The sequence below is a fragment of the Drosophila serrata genome, unplaced genomic scaffold, assembly GCF_035046125.1.
Source record: "Drosophila serrata isolate PLE 108 unplaced genomic scaffold, ASM3504612v1 contig_184, whole genome shotgun sequence".
Classification (NCBI taxonomy): domain Eukaryota; kingdom Metazoa; phylum Arthropoda; class Insecta; order Diptera; family Drosophilidae; genus Drosophila; species Drosophila serrata.
The window spans coordinates 9,983,879-10,005,935 of record NW_028257082.1 but is presented as its reverse complement, the minus strand read 5'-3'; the positions used below and the strand labels follow the sequence as shown (position 1 = coordinate 10,005,935).

General features: G+C 39.4%; 2 protein-coding genes across 2 annotated transcripts in view; both read right to left on the bottom strand.

Annotated features, from left to right (window-relative positions):
* Positions 1 to 22,057, bottom strand: part of LOC110178001 (uncharacterized) — a 43,901-nt gene that overhangs the window by 21,086 nt on the left and 758 nt on the right. The gene's annotated exons all lie outside the window — the stretch shown is intronic.
* Positions 92 to 22,053, bottom strand: LOC110178006 (uncharacterized). Its single transcript, XM_086829102.1, has one exon. The coding sequence runs from the start codon at positions 1,406 to 1,408 to the stop codon at positions 200 to 202; it is 1,209 nt and encodes a 402-aa protein (XP_086685228.1). The 5' UTR covers positions 1,409 to 22,053; the 3' UTR covers positions 92 to 199.

Genomic DNA, 22,057 nt, shown 5'->3' with positions numbered 1-22,057 from the left:
GAAAGTCTTATTTTTAGTCGCATTTAAAAATGTGGTTGGTTTCAGAAATAAATTAAAAAAAAAAAAATAATAAAAATAAATAAATAATTAATTTTTTTCACAAACTGAATTTATTTTGACGAACTGTTTACGTATAGTAGATGAACTTCTAAAGATTTTATTTACAATAATGTAGCTCCACATTTAATTTGACTTAGGTTCATAGGATGCCACAGTCTGTTAGAAAAATTTTCTCGTGACCGTTGGCCAAGTGTCCGACGGCATCCTGAATCTTGGCCAGAAACTGCATTCCCTTGCGCACCTTGCCAAAGGCAATCCTGCGACCATTTAGCGTTGACAGTGGCTTGAAACTAATGGTGAAGTTCACCGCAGAGCCGGCTGAGGCACGAACATAGCGACTGGGGAACGAAAGGATACCTGCATCCACGCCATGGTTAAGCGTCTCGAAGTCATGCTCGATGCTGGTTAGACCCTTGTTCCGCTCCGGGCTCATCTCAATCTTGCCCTCCAGCCAGATGGGTGACAGGGCGCGGGTAAAGGCAATGGAACGGGTACGCTTGCGTGTGCAGACCCGCATGAACTCCAGGACGATCTGAGGACAGGCCTCGGTGAAGAGCTGGATGGCGAGCCGACCTTGCAGGCGACAGTCCGGCACATCAATGTCCAGATAGATCTGTGGGCGCAGCAGCTTGCATAAAACGCTCACATCGCATTGATCCATCAGATTCTCGTAGCGATGGAGGACGTGCATCGGGATCTCGTAGCTAAATGAATCTTCGGATTTCTTTGACTTTGCAGCCATTGTATCGAAAAGTTCGCCACCCTTGTGGAACTTCTTGTTGTTCTCCAGCTGCCGCTGCTCCTTGTTCCGGGCCAAGGTGGCATTGCGCCACCTGCCACCCGCCAGGCGTTCCGGTGACTTCGTGAAGGTGCGCAGCGTATTGTTGCTCTTCTTGTAGAGAGCGGTCAGCATCTCCATGTAGGATAGTTCCATCCCATTCCCCTCTATCACGACCTTTGGCGGGGGCAGGCAGGTGTTCACCTTACCCTTGACTTGACTCATCCGCTCCCGGTGCTGGCGGTACAGCTCCCGTTGCTGATTTGTCACCAGATTGGAACGAGCCTTCGACAGGGACTGCTTGCCTATGGCCACCGGGATTAGACGCTGGTGATGGCGATAGTTGCTCTTTAGAGTCTGCTTCTTGATATTAAAGGTGTGCTTCTGCGTAGTTTCAGCCACCTGGCCATCGAATGCCACCAAGTTGGGATTTGGATTGTTATAAACGGGATTAGTCATCGTGTAGGGACCACGTTTCACCGCAGCCACATAGGGGGTCATCGAGCTGGGCACCTGGGGAATGGTACCCGTACCACGAGCACCGCGCGTTGCATCACCTCGGATAAACATGGTATTTTGAAAATCTTCGGATATACTTGAATTTTAAGCTGCTAAGGCAGTGTTTGTGGAATGACTTGTATGGCTGAATCTTTGAAAATGTCTGACTGTATGGGGCTAGAGAATAGAAATGTGAATGGAAAGGACAGGTTGCTCTAGATGAGTTGTTAGCAGGAATTTTACTCACTGAACTTGAACTTATAACTTTAACTTATAAACTGTATACTAAAACTTTGACCTGGTTTGGAAGTAACCCTAATTAGTACTCTTAAACTTCATAAAGAATAATACATCCATATTTTGTAATCTAAACAAATAAGAAACCTATATCATCAGTAATTCCAAGCATACTAATTATCCCAGCTAATGCTAATTTCATTAACTTGAACATAAAAACTACTGCCTAACGTAATAAAATTCATGGAATGTGCGGCTACATATGCTTTGATGTGGAAAACAACATGAAATTGTTCAGTTCGCATCAATTATTTAGCTGGTATATATGTAAATATATATAATACGGTGAATATTGCACTGTCCCTATAAAGTATGAAGTTCAATTTAATTAATTTCAGCATATTTGAACGGAATTAACACTGCGGTGGTCGTCTAATAATGCAAACTTGTGTTCGCGTAATTAGTGATTTAATTAAAATCTGCAAGAATGCATGCCATTAAAATGGGAATATTTGCGCTTTTTTTTTGTGTGAAATTTCTCTTCTAATTCACAGCTAGTTATCTCTTTACATGTGTTTTTCATTGCGATTTATTGTTTTTTAAATACTGTATATACTCATTGCTCATTTATACTTTTTTCTGTGCCTTTCACTACTCTATGCCTTTTTGTGTTTTGTCATTTAGCAATTTCCACACAATTGACATTTTAAAGTCCATTGAAGCGTTGGCAAAACGGACAATTAGTGGTCATAACACTTGAATAATTGCATCACATGGTCTGAATAATTGGCGGAACTTCAATACAATTCATGCGATTCAGCATTGTGTAAATATAAATAGAGTATACACTTTTTCCTATAATCTCATAACAAATTTACATGTGCTTTTGTGATTAAATATTTTTTTTTGGTTAAGGTTTGTGAAATTGAAACTTTTTCACCACATTAAGGCAGATTAATTGAATTAGGATTAATGAATAAAAACATATTTTAATCTATGAGCTCTTTTTTTATTATTTCCTGATTTACTTTTGTTCAAATCGGATTAAGTAGTATTAATAACATATGGTGCCCATATAGAAACCGATAGCGGGATGAAAAAAACTATTCGAATTGCATTAATTGATTGTTAATATGGTAGGGATTTCGCGGTCACAATTAAATGATTAATGCGGTTGTGTGCGGCGGGTGGTCATGGCAGGGCATGAATTAAAGATAAATCGGCCCCGACAGTGCCGTATAAATATATATATGCAGTCATAATAATCTGATGCATTAATGTGCTCTCCACTCAGCCGATTATGGGGCCATCAACTGAAGGACATCCTCCCCCAGTCGGGGCCAGAGTGTCATTAGGGCAACGCTCTTATCGCTCAACAATCAACGTCAGCGTGGAGACAACGGGTGTCAGGGATGACGGGCTCCTCTGGCCCTAGACATTGAACCACTTAAGCGTTTTTTGTTCTCAAGTGTCACACCCACAGCCACCTTCATGTCATCCATATCCTTGCCGTGTCATCAACCACTCTGCCCATCCATCTCCACTTTCGCCTCCACGTGTTTTGTACATTCTCTAGTGCCTTCGCATCTGGCATTCATATTTGGTATTCATATTTCAGGGTACATCTTAAAAATGTGTCAACAATAAACCCGCACACTGCCAGACCAGACAACACAACACACCCGTGCGGACAAGTGACTGCAATTTGATCAAATACGTATGCGTTGCAACCCAGCTATTTTATTTATTTAGCCCACCATGCCACACCAGACCAGCTCTCGTTCCTGCCATGTGACAAATATCTCGCCCGGAATGCCTGACATCTTCAATGCACCGCCACACTGCGGATGTCCAATGTGGAATGTGTAGCTTCCGGATGACATATATTTGAAATAACCCTATCGGACGAGGAGGAAATATAATTTAAAGTCCTTGAATGGGGTTTCAAAGGGATCAATGGAAAGTATTCATATTTTACTAATTTGTTTGGAAAAAAGGAATCAATCAATGAAGACGTATGAAAATGTAAAAGGAATTTTATAATAATATTATTAAATAAAATATATTCTCTGGAAGTAAAGAATATAATAAAGATTAAACAAAGTAAAATGACAGCATTGAAGTTTATTAATAAATATTTATTAAATGTCTAATATAGTTATTATTATTATTATTATTATATTGTTAGTACAATTGATTTTTATTTTTGTTTCAAAGTTAAATTGCAAAATTATGTAATGACATTTAAAATAAATTTTGAGATTAAGTTTACATTTATAGAAATCAGAAAAAAGAAAATATAACTTTAGGAAAAGTTATGCATAAGAAAATGTTGATGAATCTATCAAAACCATTTATTAGATTAAGCTAACATTTTCCAAGGTATATAACTCATAAGAAAAACATATACAACTTTAAGATAGCGCTCTTGTAAAAGTCTCTTTGTAAATTCTAGACTGCTTTTCATCCATTCAATATAACGATGAATCTGACCTTGTATGCACACCCCCATATCGCCCTATTATTTTCGTTGCTATTTTTTTATGGACAAAAACAAAAGCCGGAGCCGTTAGTTAAGAGCATAATGGATCATAAATGCTTTGGCTGCGAAAATGTGATTTTATTCTGTCTGCTCCGACGCGTCGCCCGCCGCCTCTCCATTATCCCGACCAGCATATATAACATATAGCATCTGGCTTATGGAACCTGTCTTATTGCTCCCAGCTCCCAGCTTATGTACGTATAAGTATGGATGTGTCCCCGGCACAAGTGTGTGTATTTTTATGACATTCTGTTTTTTCTCAGCTCATGCTCGGGAGCACTTTGTGTTTGTCATATTTTCTTTCCGCCGAGAGATGTCAGGGGAAAGCGAGACACGAGCTGGATTTTGAGGTGGAGGCTTCTGGGCACACAGACAAAATCATGTAAATGGAATATGTGAGTATTTAAGCTGAGATTTGGCTAGGGATAAGCCATGGCTTGGTCAGAAGCTTACCATTAAGGCATTAGTATCAAAATTATAAAAAAGAGAAACACCAGGATTTTCATCATTAAAACTTGAGAGACGACATTTCCCTGTGTAGGAGCAAGCGTTTAACTGAGAGATTTGGAATGCCGCCGCCTATTTTCTTCCAATCCATTTAATCAGCTCCTAATTAGCCCCAGTTTTGGCTTAAATGCCATCAATTTTGGGCCCATGTAGCCATGTCCGACAGTCGTTGAGTGTGTCTGAATTGGTTAAGCCCTAAAGCCATCAGTTAATTAATGCCATTAATGTCTTAGCAGTAGCTCTCGAAACCAGTAATTAACCGAGTTGACAAATCAAGTTTGGCCCCAGAGGACGGGGGTATAAAGGATTATATCAGTTAGCAAGCAGGCTTAATTAACAATAAGCCAAGGTGTTAATAGCTCGACGACAAACAGCAGCAAACCCAAAAGTTAGATCCTACACCTGCTCGATGCTCGCCCCAAAAATGTCGCCCGAAAAATATTTAATCTAATTCGGCGACGAGCACGGAGGAACTGAACCATGGCCAGGTGGGCGGGTCGTCTGTCCCCTTCTCACACATTAAAAATCCATTTCAAAGGTTTAGGTTGTTGGGGCTTAGGCCTCGTCCCATTTTGAGCCCACAAAGTTGAGCACCTTTTCGGCGTCCCAGGAAGCAGGCAAAGCCAAAAAGGTAAGCAAGGAGAAGATGTCGTGCCAAAGATGAAGATGCCCGGATACAATTTTAAGTATCCATGTAATCCTTAAACAATTTATTAGCCAAGGGAGCTCACGAATAGAAAAACCCAATTAGGTTAATGTGTCGAAAGAGATTCAGACTGTTCTTGAGTCATTTGAAAAGCCTTTACCCTTAATTAAATATCCTCCTTATCTTAAAGTTTAAGAAACTCGAAGAGAATGCTGTGATTTGAAGACATTACCATACTCTTGGGTAACACCGATTATTCAGATGAACAAGGTCTAAGTTAAATTCTAAAAGGTGAGGGAGTAAAACCTTTGCAATGGCAAAACCAGAATTCCCAGCGTTAATTAAATGTTCTGAAAGGAACTGCAAACTCCATTGGTTCGACTTGCAACTCCTAAAGCCAGACCATTTAAAGGCGGACATCTGGGGAATGCAAACACGTGAGGGTACAATTTGGGGCCGACATGCAAATATGCAGTGTCCTCCTCCGGTTCCGGTTTCGTCCTTCTCCTGTTTCTCATCCTGCTCCTGGCAGGGGGCAAAAACACGAGTGTTCCTGAGACACTCACAAAGGGCTTGGCACGCTCTCGCCGTAAAGCGGGCTCAGAGGCGTTCGAGGCTCCCACAGAGTTGGCTCTGAAAAGCCATTTATCAAGACATTGCATAACAATGGCGCCCTGTGCAAGCCATAAAGGATATTCAAAACGAGTAAAGCTTTATGATTTGAACACGTGTTAACAACACATAAAAGCGGGCAAAGAGTTGGCCAAAGGCAAGAGCCGGAGAGCCACGTCCAGAATGGGAATCCGGAGAACTAAACTAACCCTGAATTGTGCGATGGATTCACTGGGGCAGCAGTAATTGAATCGTTCTCCGCCGCTTCCCAGAGACTCCACTCACTGTCGAAGTTTAAAAGTGTAAAATAAATAAATGCTCTTCCGTTGGCATCTAAGGCACACTAGGAACTGGGAGCACTGATAGTTTATACCGGAGCCCCTACAACAAACATAATAACTTTTGAATGGGTGAAAATATTGCCGTAGGGCATGCGCCTGAATGCAGCTCACAAATTGCACGGATCATAAATTAAAATCAAAAGCAAACAACCAAGGCGAATAGGAAAAAATGTGCTAACTTTATTCGGGAAAACGATGAGCAGGAAGCTTGTTGTCTAACTTTTAAAAATATTAAACAGGAGACTAGGTAACTTTTCTGAGCTATTTTCTATGATTTATGACTCATTTATATTATTAAGTAGTATATTATTTTGAAGGGTATTTAAGGAACTTTAAACTGGATATAAATTTTAAGTCAAATAATATAGACTATATAGTGAAGGCTTCTAATACTGTCCTTCTCCTTAAGTATATTTTTGATTTATAAATATTATAATTATTAGTTCTTAATTTTTCATTTGGTTTTTGTCTAGAATTTTTTCCTCCTTTCGGGTACAATTTCCTATAATATGTCACCGTTGAAGATGGCGGTTTGGCAACTTCCGTTTTACATTCAACTATTCAGCCTGTTGCACACATCCGCAGGAAAATAATATACCCATACGGCTAACGAGAATCGGGTAGAAAGGAAAGACATATCACACACACACACATATGGTGAAAAGTCAAGTGCATGCAGGAGCGGCTGGAATGAAAAGCCGGGGGAAAAGCCAAGGGAAAAGGGCAGGAGACTGCCACAAAGCAGCTGTAAAATAGTTTTAATATCCGCTGGCAAGGTTCATTGTGTTTGTTGCCGCTTGTTTCTTCTCTGTGCTTCACCTTTCTCTCCATTCTCTCTCATTTCTTAAGCTTTGCCAGTTGGGGGCTTTCCTTGGGCTTTTCCTCCACCTCTGCCGCCTCCGTTTTATGTCACCTGCTTTCCTTGGGCGTACACACATGTGTGTGTGGTTGCCGTTTTTATTGTGGCAACTGCTGTGTGATTGCACATTCATAACATTTCCTATCAGCCTCACAGCCTTTGAATGCTGCACTGCACACAGGCCCTTTGAATTGGAGCTCATTTTTTCCCCATTTGGCTTGCGGAAATTTGAACCACTGCAAATCAAAGTGCAGAGAGTGTCTGTCACTAAACAAACTTTGATTTATTTATACACACTTTGCACTCGACACGCCCTCCGGCTCAGAGTCGTCGTTCATTCTCTCCCTGTCATTCGGGGAAATGTCCTCCGAGTCACAGCAAATATATTTTGAAGCCGGCATTCTTGCCATCAACTTAGGACTCCCAAGTTTCCCGGAGCGTATTTTCCCGGGCATACTTTTCGGCATCCTGGCCAAGCTGTGGAAAATCACAACATTCGCACGGCCGCAAATTTGCTGGCAGTTATCCCTGGCCAGACGGACAATTAAGAGGGCACATTTTCATACGTGCCGTGGCCGATATGGCGAAGTCCTGCACGCAAAACTAATGATGTGGCCCATGGTCGTCCTCAGAGGGAAAACCAGAATGTATGTGCCAATGGTTCGATGTTAAATAAACATGGCTTTTAAATTCATTTTAATTATGTCTGTTTTATTATGTGTATACTTACGTAGAGGATATGCTTAAGATAGCCTTTTTATAATAATTTTAGTCAGAAGTTTACAAAGCAATGAAAACCTATATAAAGTAGATATATTCCTAATCAGCATCAACAGCCGAGTCGCTAAACATATCTCTTGCTTGCTCTTGGGAGACTGTAAATACAGGCACTGCCGTCGTACTGACCTCTCTGGCTCTCTATTTCTCTCTGCCTATCTCTAGAGATACCTCTATCTTTGCTGCTCTCACTTTCTCTGTTCTCTTTTCTCGGCGACTATAAATAGAGGCGCTGCCGTTGCGCGGCCCTCAGTCTGTTCGTGGCCTCCTTGCTGTTTACATCTATAGTTGAATTGAATTGTAATTAATGCATTTTTGGCTTTGTTATGATATTTGAAAAACTTTGATTTATCCAAAAAAATAGCAAACAAAAATATCGATTTAATGTCCGTAGGATATATATTATATTTAGGTTTCTTTGGTGGTAAGTCCAATGCATGACAAAGGTTAAATACATATCGTTTTACAATCAAAGTCTTAATCAATAAAGAATTATGCATTGGAAACAAATTCAGCAAAAAATCAAATTTAATTTTGAAAAATTGTCCAAAATTTATAAATTTTTTAATATTTAATATGCTTTATCTTTATCTTGCTTTATTTCATATTAAATATGTCTTTGTTAAAAAGCTTTCTTTACAAGAATAAACTTGTATTTAAGGGTTTTCTTATACCTTTAAGGTCAAAAGAAAATCCCAAATGCTCTCTGAGCTGCAAAGAAGCTTTCTCTGACTAATTCTTTGCGATAGAGCTGGGGAAAAAAACTTGTTGCCTGGATGGAAAATCTGCATAAATCCCCGTTAACGATGTAACATCACGTGACAATATGAGCAGAGCGGAAACTCAGCATCCGAGCTATCCGTGGAAGTGGCAATGCAATGCAGTGGATGGAAAATTGTTGCACTTGCAAAGAGGTCGTTGAGTGACTTGGTAACCCGGCCCCTCGTTTTGCCAGGTGAGCTATCTGAAGCTTAACTTACAATGCTTACACGTTCGCTTTACACTGCATATAGATTGGAAATAGCTGCGAGAGGCAGAGTAAATACAGTCACCTGTTGAAATCTTGATTTAGCCTTAAAGGCAGGTAAATGAATTATCGCTTAGCGTCGACACATCCATCCGGTGGTTATTTTTTTGTGGATTTTCCGTGTGAGTGCTCAAACTCTTTGAACCACAAAATGTTCCTGGCATGCCGACATCCATTTGGGTTTGAATTTGTTTGCTTACCTACTTTATTTGACTTCTTTTTGATACATTTTTCATCTTTTGTGCACGTACACTTAACTCCCGCCGGGTTGGGAGCAATAAAGTCACGTAGAAATACTTACTGAAATGAAGTGCAGATTCTTGCCCAATTCCCTCAAAAAAAAGTATATATTTGTATACCCTCTGTAGGGTTATTTCAATTAGAATTCATTGAAGGAGTCATTTCCGAATATCGAGTTTTTCAACATTTGTTAAGGGGTTACATCGTTAAAATTTTGATAAATTGATAAATATTTTAATCTTTTAAATATTAAATTGAGTATGCAAACTTATAAAAATAAAATAAAAAATAATATTTTTGCCCACTATTCTTTATTAAGACTTACATGGCGTATACTTAAGAAAAAGTTTTTACATTAAGTATACGCCATGTATGCAAAATTTATCTCAATTCCAAAGAATTTGTATTCTTTAAATATGTAAACCATTAAGTTATTAGGTTATTAAGCAATAAAATAAAGCACAGAAAAGCTTTTCGATTTAAAATAAATGCTTTTTTGGCTTAGTTTTGATAGATTTTGCATACCAAAGAACATAAAGAACTTTACTTCCCAGAGATAGTGTTCTTTCTTTTTTATATATTTTCCCTTTAAAATTTTGAACTGTCTAATGACACATTATTAACAGTAGTTTATTACAAACAAAACAAACCAATTATTGTGCTAAATTTAGTATAAACTCTCTCACAAAATTTCACTACACTTTCCGCAGAAGAAAAAACTCCACAATCGATTTTCCACCCTGGATTATTGCTTTTCAACTCGAACTCCAAGTGCTGCACACAAGCCATGCCCAAAGTGCTTGGCTTAAATCAAATTGTGAAGCAAAAACACAATTTCAGCAAATAGTCAGGAGACTGAAGGACACCGAGGAGGAAGACTCCAGCAAATCTAATGAAGAGGGCATTCCTTGGCAATCGGGATGCTCACCGCACCCAGCTCGCACTGATTGACTTCGCAGGCGGAATGGCTGTACTTGGAGTAATAGTAAGTATTTGCAGGAGCAAAGTTAAATAACTACGAGAATGGATGGATGGTTGCAAAGGGAAACAGAGAACTTTCAGATATTAGACTCAGATGGCACGACCACAAAACGCGAACTGAGCAGCGTGCAAATCTCCGGTTGTGATTGATAAAAGTATGCAAAGTTTGTTCTCCTCATCAGTGATACTTTGTCGCTATTCGTTAAATCAAAGTTTTCTTTACGTTATTTTTCCCAAACTCAGAAACAGAGAGAAAATATTGAAATCAAACTTAAACTATATATTTCCTAATAGTTTTTATCAGTGAGAATATTTTTCTAATGGGATTAAACCCTATTTATGAAGTAGTGTTCCCTTTTCTGATCTATTCAAATTGAATTATTTTTTAACTCTTTTGTGCCGCTGTGTAATAATTGTTTTTCAAAACATTTCCACCAACGCTTCCACAAATCCAGTTGCTAAATGGAGAAAATTCGTTATTTTTCATCTGGTTGTTTGCCACTCGCAGCTTAAAAATATTTTTATGCTCTGCAGATAAATAAAATGTTGTAATATTCCCAGCGAGGTCCTGGGGGTCAGGCCGAATATAAATATCCAGATGGCACATACGCATATATATGCAGGCATTTTTCCGAGGCATGAGGCATGAGGCATGAGTGGCGAGAGTCGAGTGCCGTTTAAATGCAAACAATTTAAGGACGTTTTTGGCTTACAACGGAAACTGGTGAGCCTGGACGTGTGTATCCTGCGTGTGTGAGTGTGTCAGCATGTTTTTGTTGTCGATGTTGCCACTGCTGTTATTGTTGTTCCAGTCGCCGCCACCTGTCGCCCGAGGAACCGGTGGCCTGATATTTTAGCTCCGGCTTTATCCACATCCGCGTCCTCATCTCGGGTGCTTAAATGCGCGCACACGGCGTATGAGTAATCCACATGACGTATACGTATTCCGCGTACGCTTTTCGCGGGGTATTTTTGTTATTTTTTTTTTCTTGCCCCGTCCATATTCTAGAAGCGCAGCTGCCGCCGCAAGTTTGTGCCAAGTAAATTAAATTTTAACTGTGAGTTTAGCTTAAATGGAAAGTTTCCGATCCCCAGAGCGACGGCAGGGAAAGTCTAAGGAGGTCCTAGGAGGCGGCCGGGCCTCCCCCGCCTTTCTTAGTTTAGTGGGTCTTAATTAAAACGCGAAACTTGCTCTTCATGTGTTTTTGTGCGCCTCTTGATGCTTAATTAAAATACTTATACGACATGTTGTACATGGCTGCAATGTGGAGTGTGTCAACAGCTGCCACCTGTCATCGTCCAGGTGTCTGTCCCACCTGAATGGAGTCCCTCCTCCTGCCTCCCTCCACCTCCCGGCTCATCTCTTTCCCCCCATAAGCTGATTCGTGACAAAAAGTGCGCAATCCTCGCTAATTTGCCATTCCTTGCGAGGTGACACCATTAGCTGGCTTTGCCGCTTTGCCGGGCTTTTCCTAAAAGATGAGCTACTTTACAGCAGTCATCATGTGTGTGGCTGCGAAAAGTGAAAATCCCCCTCCCTATTTTTTAACTTGTTCTTTTCTTTTTTCTGTTAACCGTTGAGCTTCCCTTTTCGGCTTCTTCCCTTGCAAATGGCTTAAAGTCCATCAGGGCAATAAATTTCGCCTTTTAAATACCATTTCCATATCAGTAAATTCCCAAGTTCAAAATCTTTTTAATCCCTCTGGAATATTTTAATTAAAAGTCGTTAGTCTTTTGGCCAGGAATTTTGAGGCACATTGCGTTCAAGTTGGCGCTTGAAATGAATTATGTTAACAGCCATCCGGTGTGTGTGTGTGCGTTCGAGTGGCGGTAAATTTCGGCGCCCAAATGTTATAACCACATTTTTCGTTCATTTCGACGTTTTTGCGGGTGTCGCGACTGTGGTTGGCGTTTTATGGCATTTCTTTATACAGATTTTGCGGCTTGCGGATGCCGCATTGACGATGACAGACAAGTGACTGATCCGCAAGCTGCAAAGGATATGCTATATGGTAAAGGACATACAAGAAATGCCTGTGCTCCTTCTCTTCTTTCTGCTCCTGGCTCTGCTCCTCAGACTAATGAGGGGATGTGGCCTGAAAGCTGGCGGATTAAGCCCCGAATTTGTTGTTGACGTCGTCGTCTGGCTTAAATGGGTTTACACGATTTCTGCTTTTCTGGCTTGAACTATAACGGAGAGAATTGGCCAAGGGATAATCCTATTATTACATATTAACATTATTTTTTGAGAACAAATGACAAGAGCTAATAATTATATATTTTTTTTAATGACGCAAAATAGTAAAATAGTAATAGTAAATGCTACAAAGGTTTGGGAAAATAATTTTTAGGTGCATTTGAATTATCAAATAATAACTTAAATGAATCCTTTGTCTTTATAATTGAAATTCTAATCTTTAGAAAGTAATAAATAGTAGTTTAGTATTCCTGAATCCTATAAATTTAAGGCATTTGATGCTATTTGTCTGCCAAGAACAAAAGTTACTTGGTGCCCATGATTTAATACCCATATTTATGAGTGGCTTAATCATCGTTTGTTCGACGTCGCAACTTTTAAACCGCAAAAACAAGGGTTTTCGTGGGTTAAATGTCACTGCCTTCGATCACACTCATAAACGAAAATTCCTTAGGGATTTCGACCCCCCAACTCTGTCCTGCGGTTACGCACTCGCTTTGAGTGACAATGTCTTGTTAGCGAAATTGGATTTAGCGCGGTTTAGCTTTAAGCGTGTATATATATTTATTCATACGAGCTTCAGTATGCATAAAGTGTGAGTTTTTTTGTTGCGTCGAAAAAAGTTGAAAAAGGGTTATCAGCACACAATCAGAAGGCACTCCGATCCCGAACACAGGACCTCGTCCTTCGGCATCGCCCTGCGGTTTGTTTTCGTCCCTATGTATTCTCTTGCCCTATGCTTCAACTTCTGCTCCTGACGTTTATTATATTGCATTATTCCCGCATTTGTATTGGTATTTATGCGCGTGCTTCTTGTGGCGGCATTTTTATTTTATATTTTATGGGAATCCCCTTTGTGGCATGTGTGTGTGTGTGTATGTGAGGGTGTGCTAATTTGAAATGTGGTCTCTTGACTTTTTTATGTGCTTGTATGTCAGCGACACTAGTAGGAAAAATAGATCTATTAGGGATGAATATCGAAAAAAAGTACATTTGTCAGAAAGGTCTTATAATATCAAATTTAAACTCTCATTCAACACAATACCAAGATTATCACTTAATTAAATATATTCATTTATGTATCATATAAAAGTCACATTTTTACCCACCGAAAGAAATAAAGGAAAAAATGTGACCCTGTAATCTTTATTAAAAAGTATCAATGAATTTTGTTTTTTTTTTTTTTTTTTTTAATAAATGAAAGCCACAATGTATGATGATATTACTTTTAAATATTAAAAATCTTCATAAAAGCCAATTTCTAGTTACCAAAGGTCAAAGTAAAATAATATATTCACAGATACTTGCAAATATAAATTTTGCTTTGTTGATATCATCAACATTTTATAAAAATACAAAGAGACATATTGCCATCCCTAATATGTATGCTTGTCGCCGGATTTTCCGATTTATTTTAATGTGTTTTTATTCTTCATCAATGCGGCATGCTCTTGGCAACACATGCAGACGCCTGTCTATTTATGAATTATTTATTGATAACAAGTACAAATAACAGCAAAATGGGGAGGGAAAAATGAAACGAAAAGAAAAATACAGGGTAGAACGACAGCAGACAGTAAAGTTTTGCACTGGCTTTGACAGCGACCCGAAACTTGTGTCGAATTATCCATTCAAATTGGCAGCGAAAAGTTTCACTCCAAGAACTTTCCCAGTCCGAAAGCCACTTAGCTAGCGGAAAGTCTGCAACAGAATTTGACACAACTCGACTGATAAGTATGCAATGCAGTGCCTAAAGTGGTGCCGAAAGGGTGGCCAAGACATCCCTAATATATAAATATTAGGACGAATTCAATAAGGCCTGTAATGAGGCCCAAAATAAGCCAATCAATATGCATGGCCAGTTGTACAGCCAGACCCGATGACAAAATTCCTAAAAAAAAAACACACAACTCAAGTCAAGAGCTAAGGGAATTTATTTATTTCGATTTACATATTAAACATATTTAAATGACACACGCTCGCGCCGTAGGTGTTCCGTTCAGGAAATAAATGGTGACATTATGCGGTAGATATGCCGTCAATATTCTGCGGCTTCTAGTATTAAGATTGCGAAAGGAAATCTGATCGGTGAAGGGCCCACAAGATAAACGTAGACAAACAGGCCAAAAGAACGCAGCTTGTGGTGTTAAAGCACTTAAATATACACATGCTTTATACATATACATCTTTATATAACATATATATTAAAAAAGACGAAGGGCAAACATCCGAAAAAAGAGGAAAGGCATAAAAAACGCCAAGTAAATGCCACTACAATGTGAAAAAATGAAGATGAATGCGAAAATATTGCGTATCCGCCATGTTGGCATCGAATCGACACTGCGGGTGGCAACCCTGCTGTTTGGCTTTGGCATTTGCGGTGACAACCCTCGACACACCCATCATCACACCCCACTTTATTGCCCTTAAATCCGATTTCCATACTTAAATCCTGTGGCACGCAAGTGCAAAGTTAAGTTTTGTGTGAAAAACTTCCGCCATTTCCCTCACGAAAATTCGAATTTATTTTATTTGTTTGCGCTTAGATTAGAATCGCAAATAAATTAGAATAAGTAATAAAATCGAGGAAATCAAATATTAAACCATGCCTCAAGATATTCACTACTGCACAAATGCAATCAATGTGCCTCCAACTTTATCCAGACTAATGGAATTTTTGGATATCATAAAAACGAGCGAGGAAAGCATTAAAAGAGTGAAAAAAGCCTTCATAAGTGTGAGAAACTGCTGAATAAAATGTGAAAATAAATCAGCACCGAACTTTGTTGAAAGAGGACAACAAATTGAAGAAAAAATAATATTAACTCAATGAATACATCCAACTGAATTCATTTAATACTTCGACGTCCTCTGTCTGGATTCTTTGCTTATTGTAAAATAAAATAAAAAAAGAGCCCCGCACAAAGGATTTGGACCGATAAAATCCTTAAAGTTGAAGTAAGGGACACTAAGGCTGTGAAACAAGAGATAAACAAAGCAAATACCAAATCGCTTAAGCGAGAAACCAGAAACGAGGACGATAAGGTGACGGGATGAAACAGAAGTGAAAAGAAATAAAAAACAAGAGAGAAAAACGTGGAGACAGTAATCCAAAATAGCCATCACCGCTGAGCTTGTTCCCAACCGAATTTTGGGACTAAAAGTTCATTTTTGGGTTTTGTTTTCAGCTGGTTTTGGGGACATTGAAAATCCCACAAAATGGCTTTGCGATATGAAACTGGATTCAATGGCACTTTAAAAGGATTTCTCAGATGATTTTTATTTAATTTAATGTAGAGATCTAAAAATATATGCACACAAGTATTGACAAATTAAATATGCTTTAGCGGGAATTGATTCAACCGAAAAATCTCATTGTAAATTGATTGAGTCTAGAAATGGTTTTATTTTTATTGCTGCCATTGAATGCAAAAGTTACCAAAGCTTTCATCGTTAAATCGTTAATCCTTTTCACTAAATTTGTGCCATGTTTTGCTATATAAAAAATTAAAATCACATTGCTGCTCTTTTTGTTATCATGATGTGTTTATAGTTTTTTCTAAACTAAGGGAAATAATGGTAAACAACATAAAAAATTACAAATATTTAATATTAGAATAGCTTTGTTGAAGCTTTCACTTATTTCTTTTTTTACAACATGGCTTAAAATTTATTGCCATTGCCCTTGCCATGACCAATCAATAAATCATTTCCGTTGCCGCTAATTAAAGCGGATTTCCCTTTCCCCCAAAACTTTATAAAAAAACGCGGGGAAAAAGTAATTCAAATATAAATCCTATTAAGCTAACAAATCGCCGTGGGCGTCAATATGCGAATAAATGGCTCGGAACAAGTATGAAATATGGAATCATAAAAGTTAAAGTGTCTTCAAAATAAAGTGAGGAGCCGGAGGAGACGCTCCGAGTGTCCCAAGTGCCTTAAAGTGTATTACATTTCTCATTCTTTTCCTGTGCTCTTTGTTTCTTCTCAGCTTTCCACTCCGACTTCTATTCCGGCAACTGCAGAATCCATTTCCCCCGATTCTCGGGGGGATTCCCGTTGTCGACGCTAAGGCGACTTATGCACGACAGGAGGAAAGGAATTACACTCCCAGGCAAGATGGGCCTGGGCTGGAGACTTGAGACCTCAGACTCCACACACAAATTATGATAAGCACTTAAGTATAATAGGCCATGGAGCAGCAATCAATGCGGGATCCGGGTTTCCAGTCGGAATACCAGCTCCCCAATGACTATTGAGCGAATGAAAGTCCGGCGGAGCGTTTGCCAAGTGCATGGTCAGCTCCGGTTTTCTCTCAAACAAACAAAATCACTTAGACGGCTGTCGACAATTTTGCTTGCCAAGTTCTGGAACCGAAATAAAATTTGCAAAAATAATAGAAAAGTCTAACCGAATAACGTGCCAAATAGTTGTTTTACCGCCTCACCCTTAGCCGCTCTCAGTCTCTTTCCCTTTTCATAAAGTTGCATATATACTATATATATTATTTGGAAGGAAAATGGTGAAAGCCGAAGAAAACAGCAGAGCAAAACCAGCCGGAAAATGCCTTGAAATGTGTCATAGACATACTTTGTAAATGGAAAAACTGAAAACTCCAGCCAAGTCCAAATAAATTATGGCAAACAAAAAATTAGTTCGGGGCAGCCCACACGCATTCAGAGATATACAAAAACGAATAACAATTTGGGAAAAATATATATGTTCTCTATATATTTATATACAGCGAAAGGTCATTGAATTTGACTACCAAGCGTTGTTGGCTTCGTTAGGGTTTCATTTGCCAAAAAAAAAGTGTTTTCGAGTGCAAAGCGAATTGGAAATGATTTGGTTTTAGGAAGACTTCCAGAGGTTCTTTCTTTTTTTTTTGTTAAAAACAAAATAGTTAAATTGCAGGACTTAAACTGTAGTCATTTGCTGATAAACTGGTAAGGATAAAGGACCTGGAACAAAGTTTGTCTGCCCAATTTAACCAGCCCCCAAAGGCAAACAGAAACCTGAACAGCTCGATTTTGCGGTGTTCCTAGCTAACCATTGCCAAATGGAGCTCTAAATCCATACCATTGGACTTCATTCCCTATTCCCTTGGACACAAAGCGATGGATGAATGGAGGACAACGGCCAAACAAGATGCAGAAGGCGCTTATTATTGTTTGCCATTGAAGCATCACACGGGCCTCCGCCTCGTCTCGGTTCGCCTCGCCGCACCGAAACCCAAAACATCGACATCGACATGGTCGTGGACGTGGACGTAGACATGAAGCACTCCGGCAGCCACCACAGCGGAAATCAAAACAATAGAGGCCAACCCCGAAAACTGTGCAAAATGACCGATGAAACGGGAGGCTGTGAAGTGGGGGAAATGTGGAAATGGGGCAGGGGAATAGATCCGGAAGCGTGCCAGCCAAAGTTCCACTTTGAAGTGCAAGTGGTAAGTGGAAAATGAAACTATTTTCACAGCATTTGCACTGTGAAAAAGATTTAAAGTCTGTTCTAAATTAGCCAAAAACAATTGTGACAATGATAAATATATTAGTTGGAAAACCGTTGCTTGTAAACTATTTTTACAGTAAGAGCCAAAGGTATTTAATAGTTATAGACACCATATGATTTATATTTATAAACTAACCTAAGCCTATCTTTATCTTTATATCCTATCCTATATCTTTTTATAAATGTAAATTTTCAAGTGCTGAAGCTTAAAGCTATTTGTGTTAAGGAACCTTCTCTTCAGTAGGTTTTTATTATATAGCTAAAACTCGTTTTTCTTTCGGTGTTTAATCATCCATTCAAATGTACTTTAAGCGTCGCTTAAATTGGGAAAATGGACAACTGGGAGTGGTGAAACTTTTGGCTGATTACGTACTAATTACCTATGGGATATCAACTTGAGACGAACTTTTATTTCACCTCCCCAAGCAGCCGGGCAGCTCGAGCTCGAGCCTGTCACATTGCGTATACGCCGGGTGGTACATGCAGAGCGGAAATACAAGCACGTCGCATAACGAAGCAATTAAAAGGAGAAAGTATGCAAATATCAACTGACCAAAAAAGAGCAAGAAGCACTGAATTAATGTGGCGTCAAATTAAATGACAAGCCGCTGCCAAAAGGTAGAAATGAAAAAATATAATAAGATAAAAAAATGGGAAGACGCAATGGAATTAAAGATGCTGATGGCGACGATGAGTGAGGCGGCAAAAGAAATGGAACGACAATTTCATTTCAAAAATGCAAGATGCCGTGATGATGCTGATAAAAATGAAGTGGATTCCTCCTGGAATTATAAACAGCTGTAAGAAGAAGGATCCAGGCGAGGAAAGAGTCTGGCACGAAATGTGCCGATGCAAGCCGGCAGACAGTCGTTCTCCTCCGGCTGCCTGACAAGGGACTGGACACGGGCAGACAGGTTGGTGGCCAGTGAAAGAAGGAGTCCAAGAAGGATGGAACCTGTGTCACGTTTCAGTTAGTCAAATGAAATGAAGAGGTGGCAGCAGGACGGCAACAGGACATTGCTGCGGGCTGGCTGGCCCACACAAAATGATGGAACGGAATTACATAAAGTATAAGGACAATTGAGTATTCCTTAGTAAAGACTCTGATCCATTTCAGACTCGTCAAAGGGTTTTCCATGCTCGCCTGGAGTATGTTTGCTGACAAGATACAAGAAACGATGTGCTTTAATTGAATATTCCAGAGGCAGTTTTGAAGGAAAAATGCGAATAGTTTTAAAGCAAACATACATAAATAATTGAAAGAGTCCATTGCTTCGATTTGATTTTTATCTTTGTCTCGGTCTCAAATACATTAGAAAACTGTGAGCACCATGAATTTTATTTTGTAAATGATTGAGCCATTTATTGCTCAATATTATTGCTACGAGGGCAGGACTGACAAAGAAATAATAAATAAAACAAAATAAATGCTTCGTTAGAACCTTTTGTGTGCCCTGGATAATTTAATATTTTCTTTGACACTCGAAATCCAAACAGTTCCTTGGGCCATAAATGAATGCTTTGTCATGATTTCTTTCATTACAGACCGACACCAAATGACAAACCACACACAGAGAGAATGGCAAAGTCAACGGACGACTGCACACATACAGTCGAGGCGAGTTTAATGAGAGTAGAGTCTGCCCCCACTACCCTCACATATATCCTGATATCCATATATCCTGCCATCAACTACTATATCCAGATCCTGTCTGTCTGTGTGTGTGCAAATTATTATCCCAGCCGCATACGTACATATATAGATGTACGACATTTGAGTGTTGATTTACATTTTTGATTTATTTTATTTATTTAAGCTCGTGCCTTCTGCCTTGTGCGTCCTAGTCCTCGTCGTCGTCTAGGCCACAGAAATGGCAGAAGGCAACAAAATGGGCCAAAAACCAGCAAGCAAAAATATGGCTGCCCATAATTTTCATGGTTCCATTCGTATATTTTTTCGTATTTTTTTCCTTTCGGCTTTCTGTGGATTTATCGCAGATTTTGTTCTTTACGTAAGTGTTTTGTTTCTTTTTTTTCTGGTGTCCTAGAAAGTATTTCACAGATACAAACGGATCCAAGCCACTCGAAGGGAATAATCGTCGGCAGATCTCGGCAAATGTTTCAATGGCTTATAGACACTTACAAATACTCAGACGACCCTGGGGTTCAAATTAGTAGACAACCATTCCCTTTTTGAGGTGAATGCATTCCGGTTTGTATTAGAGAGCAGACAGGTTGATGTTTTCCATTAATCAGACATCCTTTAAGATGTTTATCCAGGCTAAGAAACTCAATCATTGGATAATTTAGCCACAGATGACGCAGTGCATCAGTGTTAAATGGGCCGTTGGACGTAAATTATATTTAAGAGTCTGCAAAATTTATTACCAGTAAAATTTGTGTTTACTGCCCGGGCAGTAATTATTTTATTTGTCCTGCGGCGGTGGTTGTTTTTAGCCAGATGTATTGCTGTTGTTTTAAGGCAGGACTTCCGCAGACAAAGGACTGCGTAGGCCAGATATGAAAATAAACAGAATAAGGACTCGACCTCGATTTAAGCAGCGTGGATCTCAGCCAGACTTCACTGTAGTTCGGCCAAGTGCTTTGTGTATTTTTCATAATTATGTGTGCATATTACTCATGAGCAGCCAAGAGCAAACAAGGACAATGCCAGATCCAGGAGCCAAAGGAGCAGGCGGAGGCGGAGTCCGAGTCCAAGTCTGGTGGCGGTGAAGCAACAGTAACTAGGCAAACATTTGCCGTATATTACGGCTAATTTAATTGACTTGCCAAGCTTGCTGTTGGCCATGTGTGTTGTGCTACGTGTGGCTTTGTCCGCATTTATATGGACCAACTCCAGTACCCCAAGCGGGTCGGGTCCCTTTGATGTTTTGGCCGAAATGGAGGGGAGAATGTCGGTATTGACATTTCGAGGAAATATTTCAAAAATACCAGACGGCACAGTCTGTCCAGGCCAAGCGAACAATATTGGTTAAAGGTTATGGCTGAAAGCACACGGGCACCGCCAAAATCAATTGCAGTTTTTAGGAAACTCAAAAAGGGAAAATGGTAAATAGATGTGGGGTTAAAAATCAATTGAAATTGTTCAGAAAACGCAAGAAAATAATTTTGTATTTGAAAGGGAATCAACAAGCTCCCTTATTTTAATCCCTTAATAATATATATACAGATTTTGCTATCTAGAAATGATCTTATAAAGTTTTTCCCTCAGTGAATATTTCCTCAGAAGGTGAAAGATCAAAAGTGTCTCCATAAAATGTCTGATTGCATACCCTTTCAACCGGAATGAAATGGTAAATGCCACTCACAGATAACTAAGGGCATTCTCCGCGACCAGAACGACCAGGACGCCATGTTCAATTTCTGGTGCAAATGTTTTGCCAAATATGTGGGAGGCTTGGAATGCCTCCTTGTGTTCCGGGCCATGCCATGCCCCCCAGGATGCTTTATATTCACTTAATTATAGATGCGACACGCACATTCTCGGGTATTGTAATGTGTCCCTGTCCCAAAACTGTGAGCATATTTATGCCCCTAAGAGAGCCAACGGATGCGGATGGATACCCAATAAGGGTCCGACCCTTTGGGACTCCTCTTTGGGGGCTCCTCGTGTCCATTTCGTAATGGGGACACGAAGATGCAATAAAGTAGCAATTACCACAAGTATAACACATTTTGCCAAAGGTACATGCAAATGCCCAACAAAGGACCCCACAGAGAAGCTGTCAGATCTTTGAAAATTTCGGTTTTCAGTTGGCTTTGGCTTAATGACAATTAGGCCATTTGCAAGCAGACATAATTGGACTTGGCAAGGAACTAAGAGAGAAATTTGAAATCAATGGAAATATGAACTTGATAAAAAAGGGAGGAAATAAAAATAAGAGTAACATAAATACTCAAGCTTAAAATACTTTAACCAAACACTACACCGAGAAGTTCACAAACTTGTTGTTCAATTTAATTGCTAAAAATTTAGTAGGAAGAAGCCTTCAATTTCTATTTACCTAACTTCAATATTAATTCAAGAAAATGCTTCTTGGCACTTTGAGAGCAGTGCAACTTCATCCAGAATGCTTTTTTTTTTTTGTTCTTTTGATACACAAGAATCCTTTTGTCTTTTCACTCAATGTCAATCAGTTTTGACGAAGAACAAACTGTATATTTCTCATTTTTTTCTGTATTGTATTTTTGAGAGGGAAACCTGAGAAAAATTCGGAATTTTT

Coding starts and splice junctions, on each gene's coding strand:
- LOC110178006 (XM_086829102.1), bottom strand. CDS start 1,408: ATGTTTATCCGAGGTGATGCAACGCGCGGTGCTCGTGGTACGGGTACC.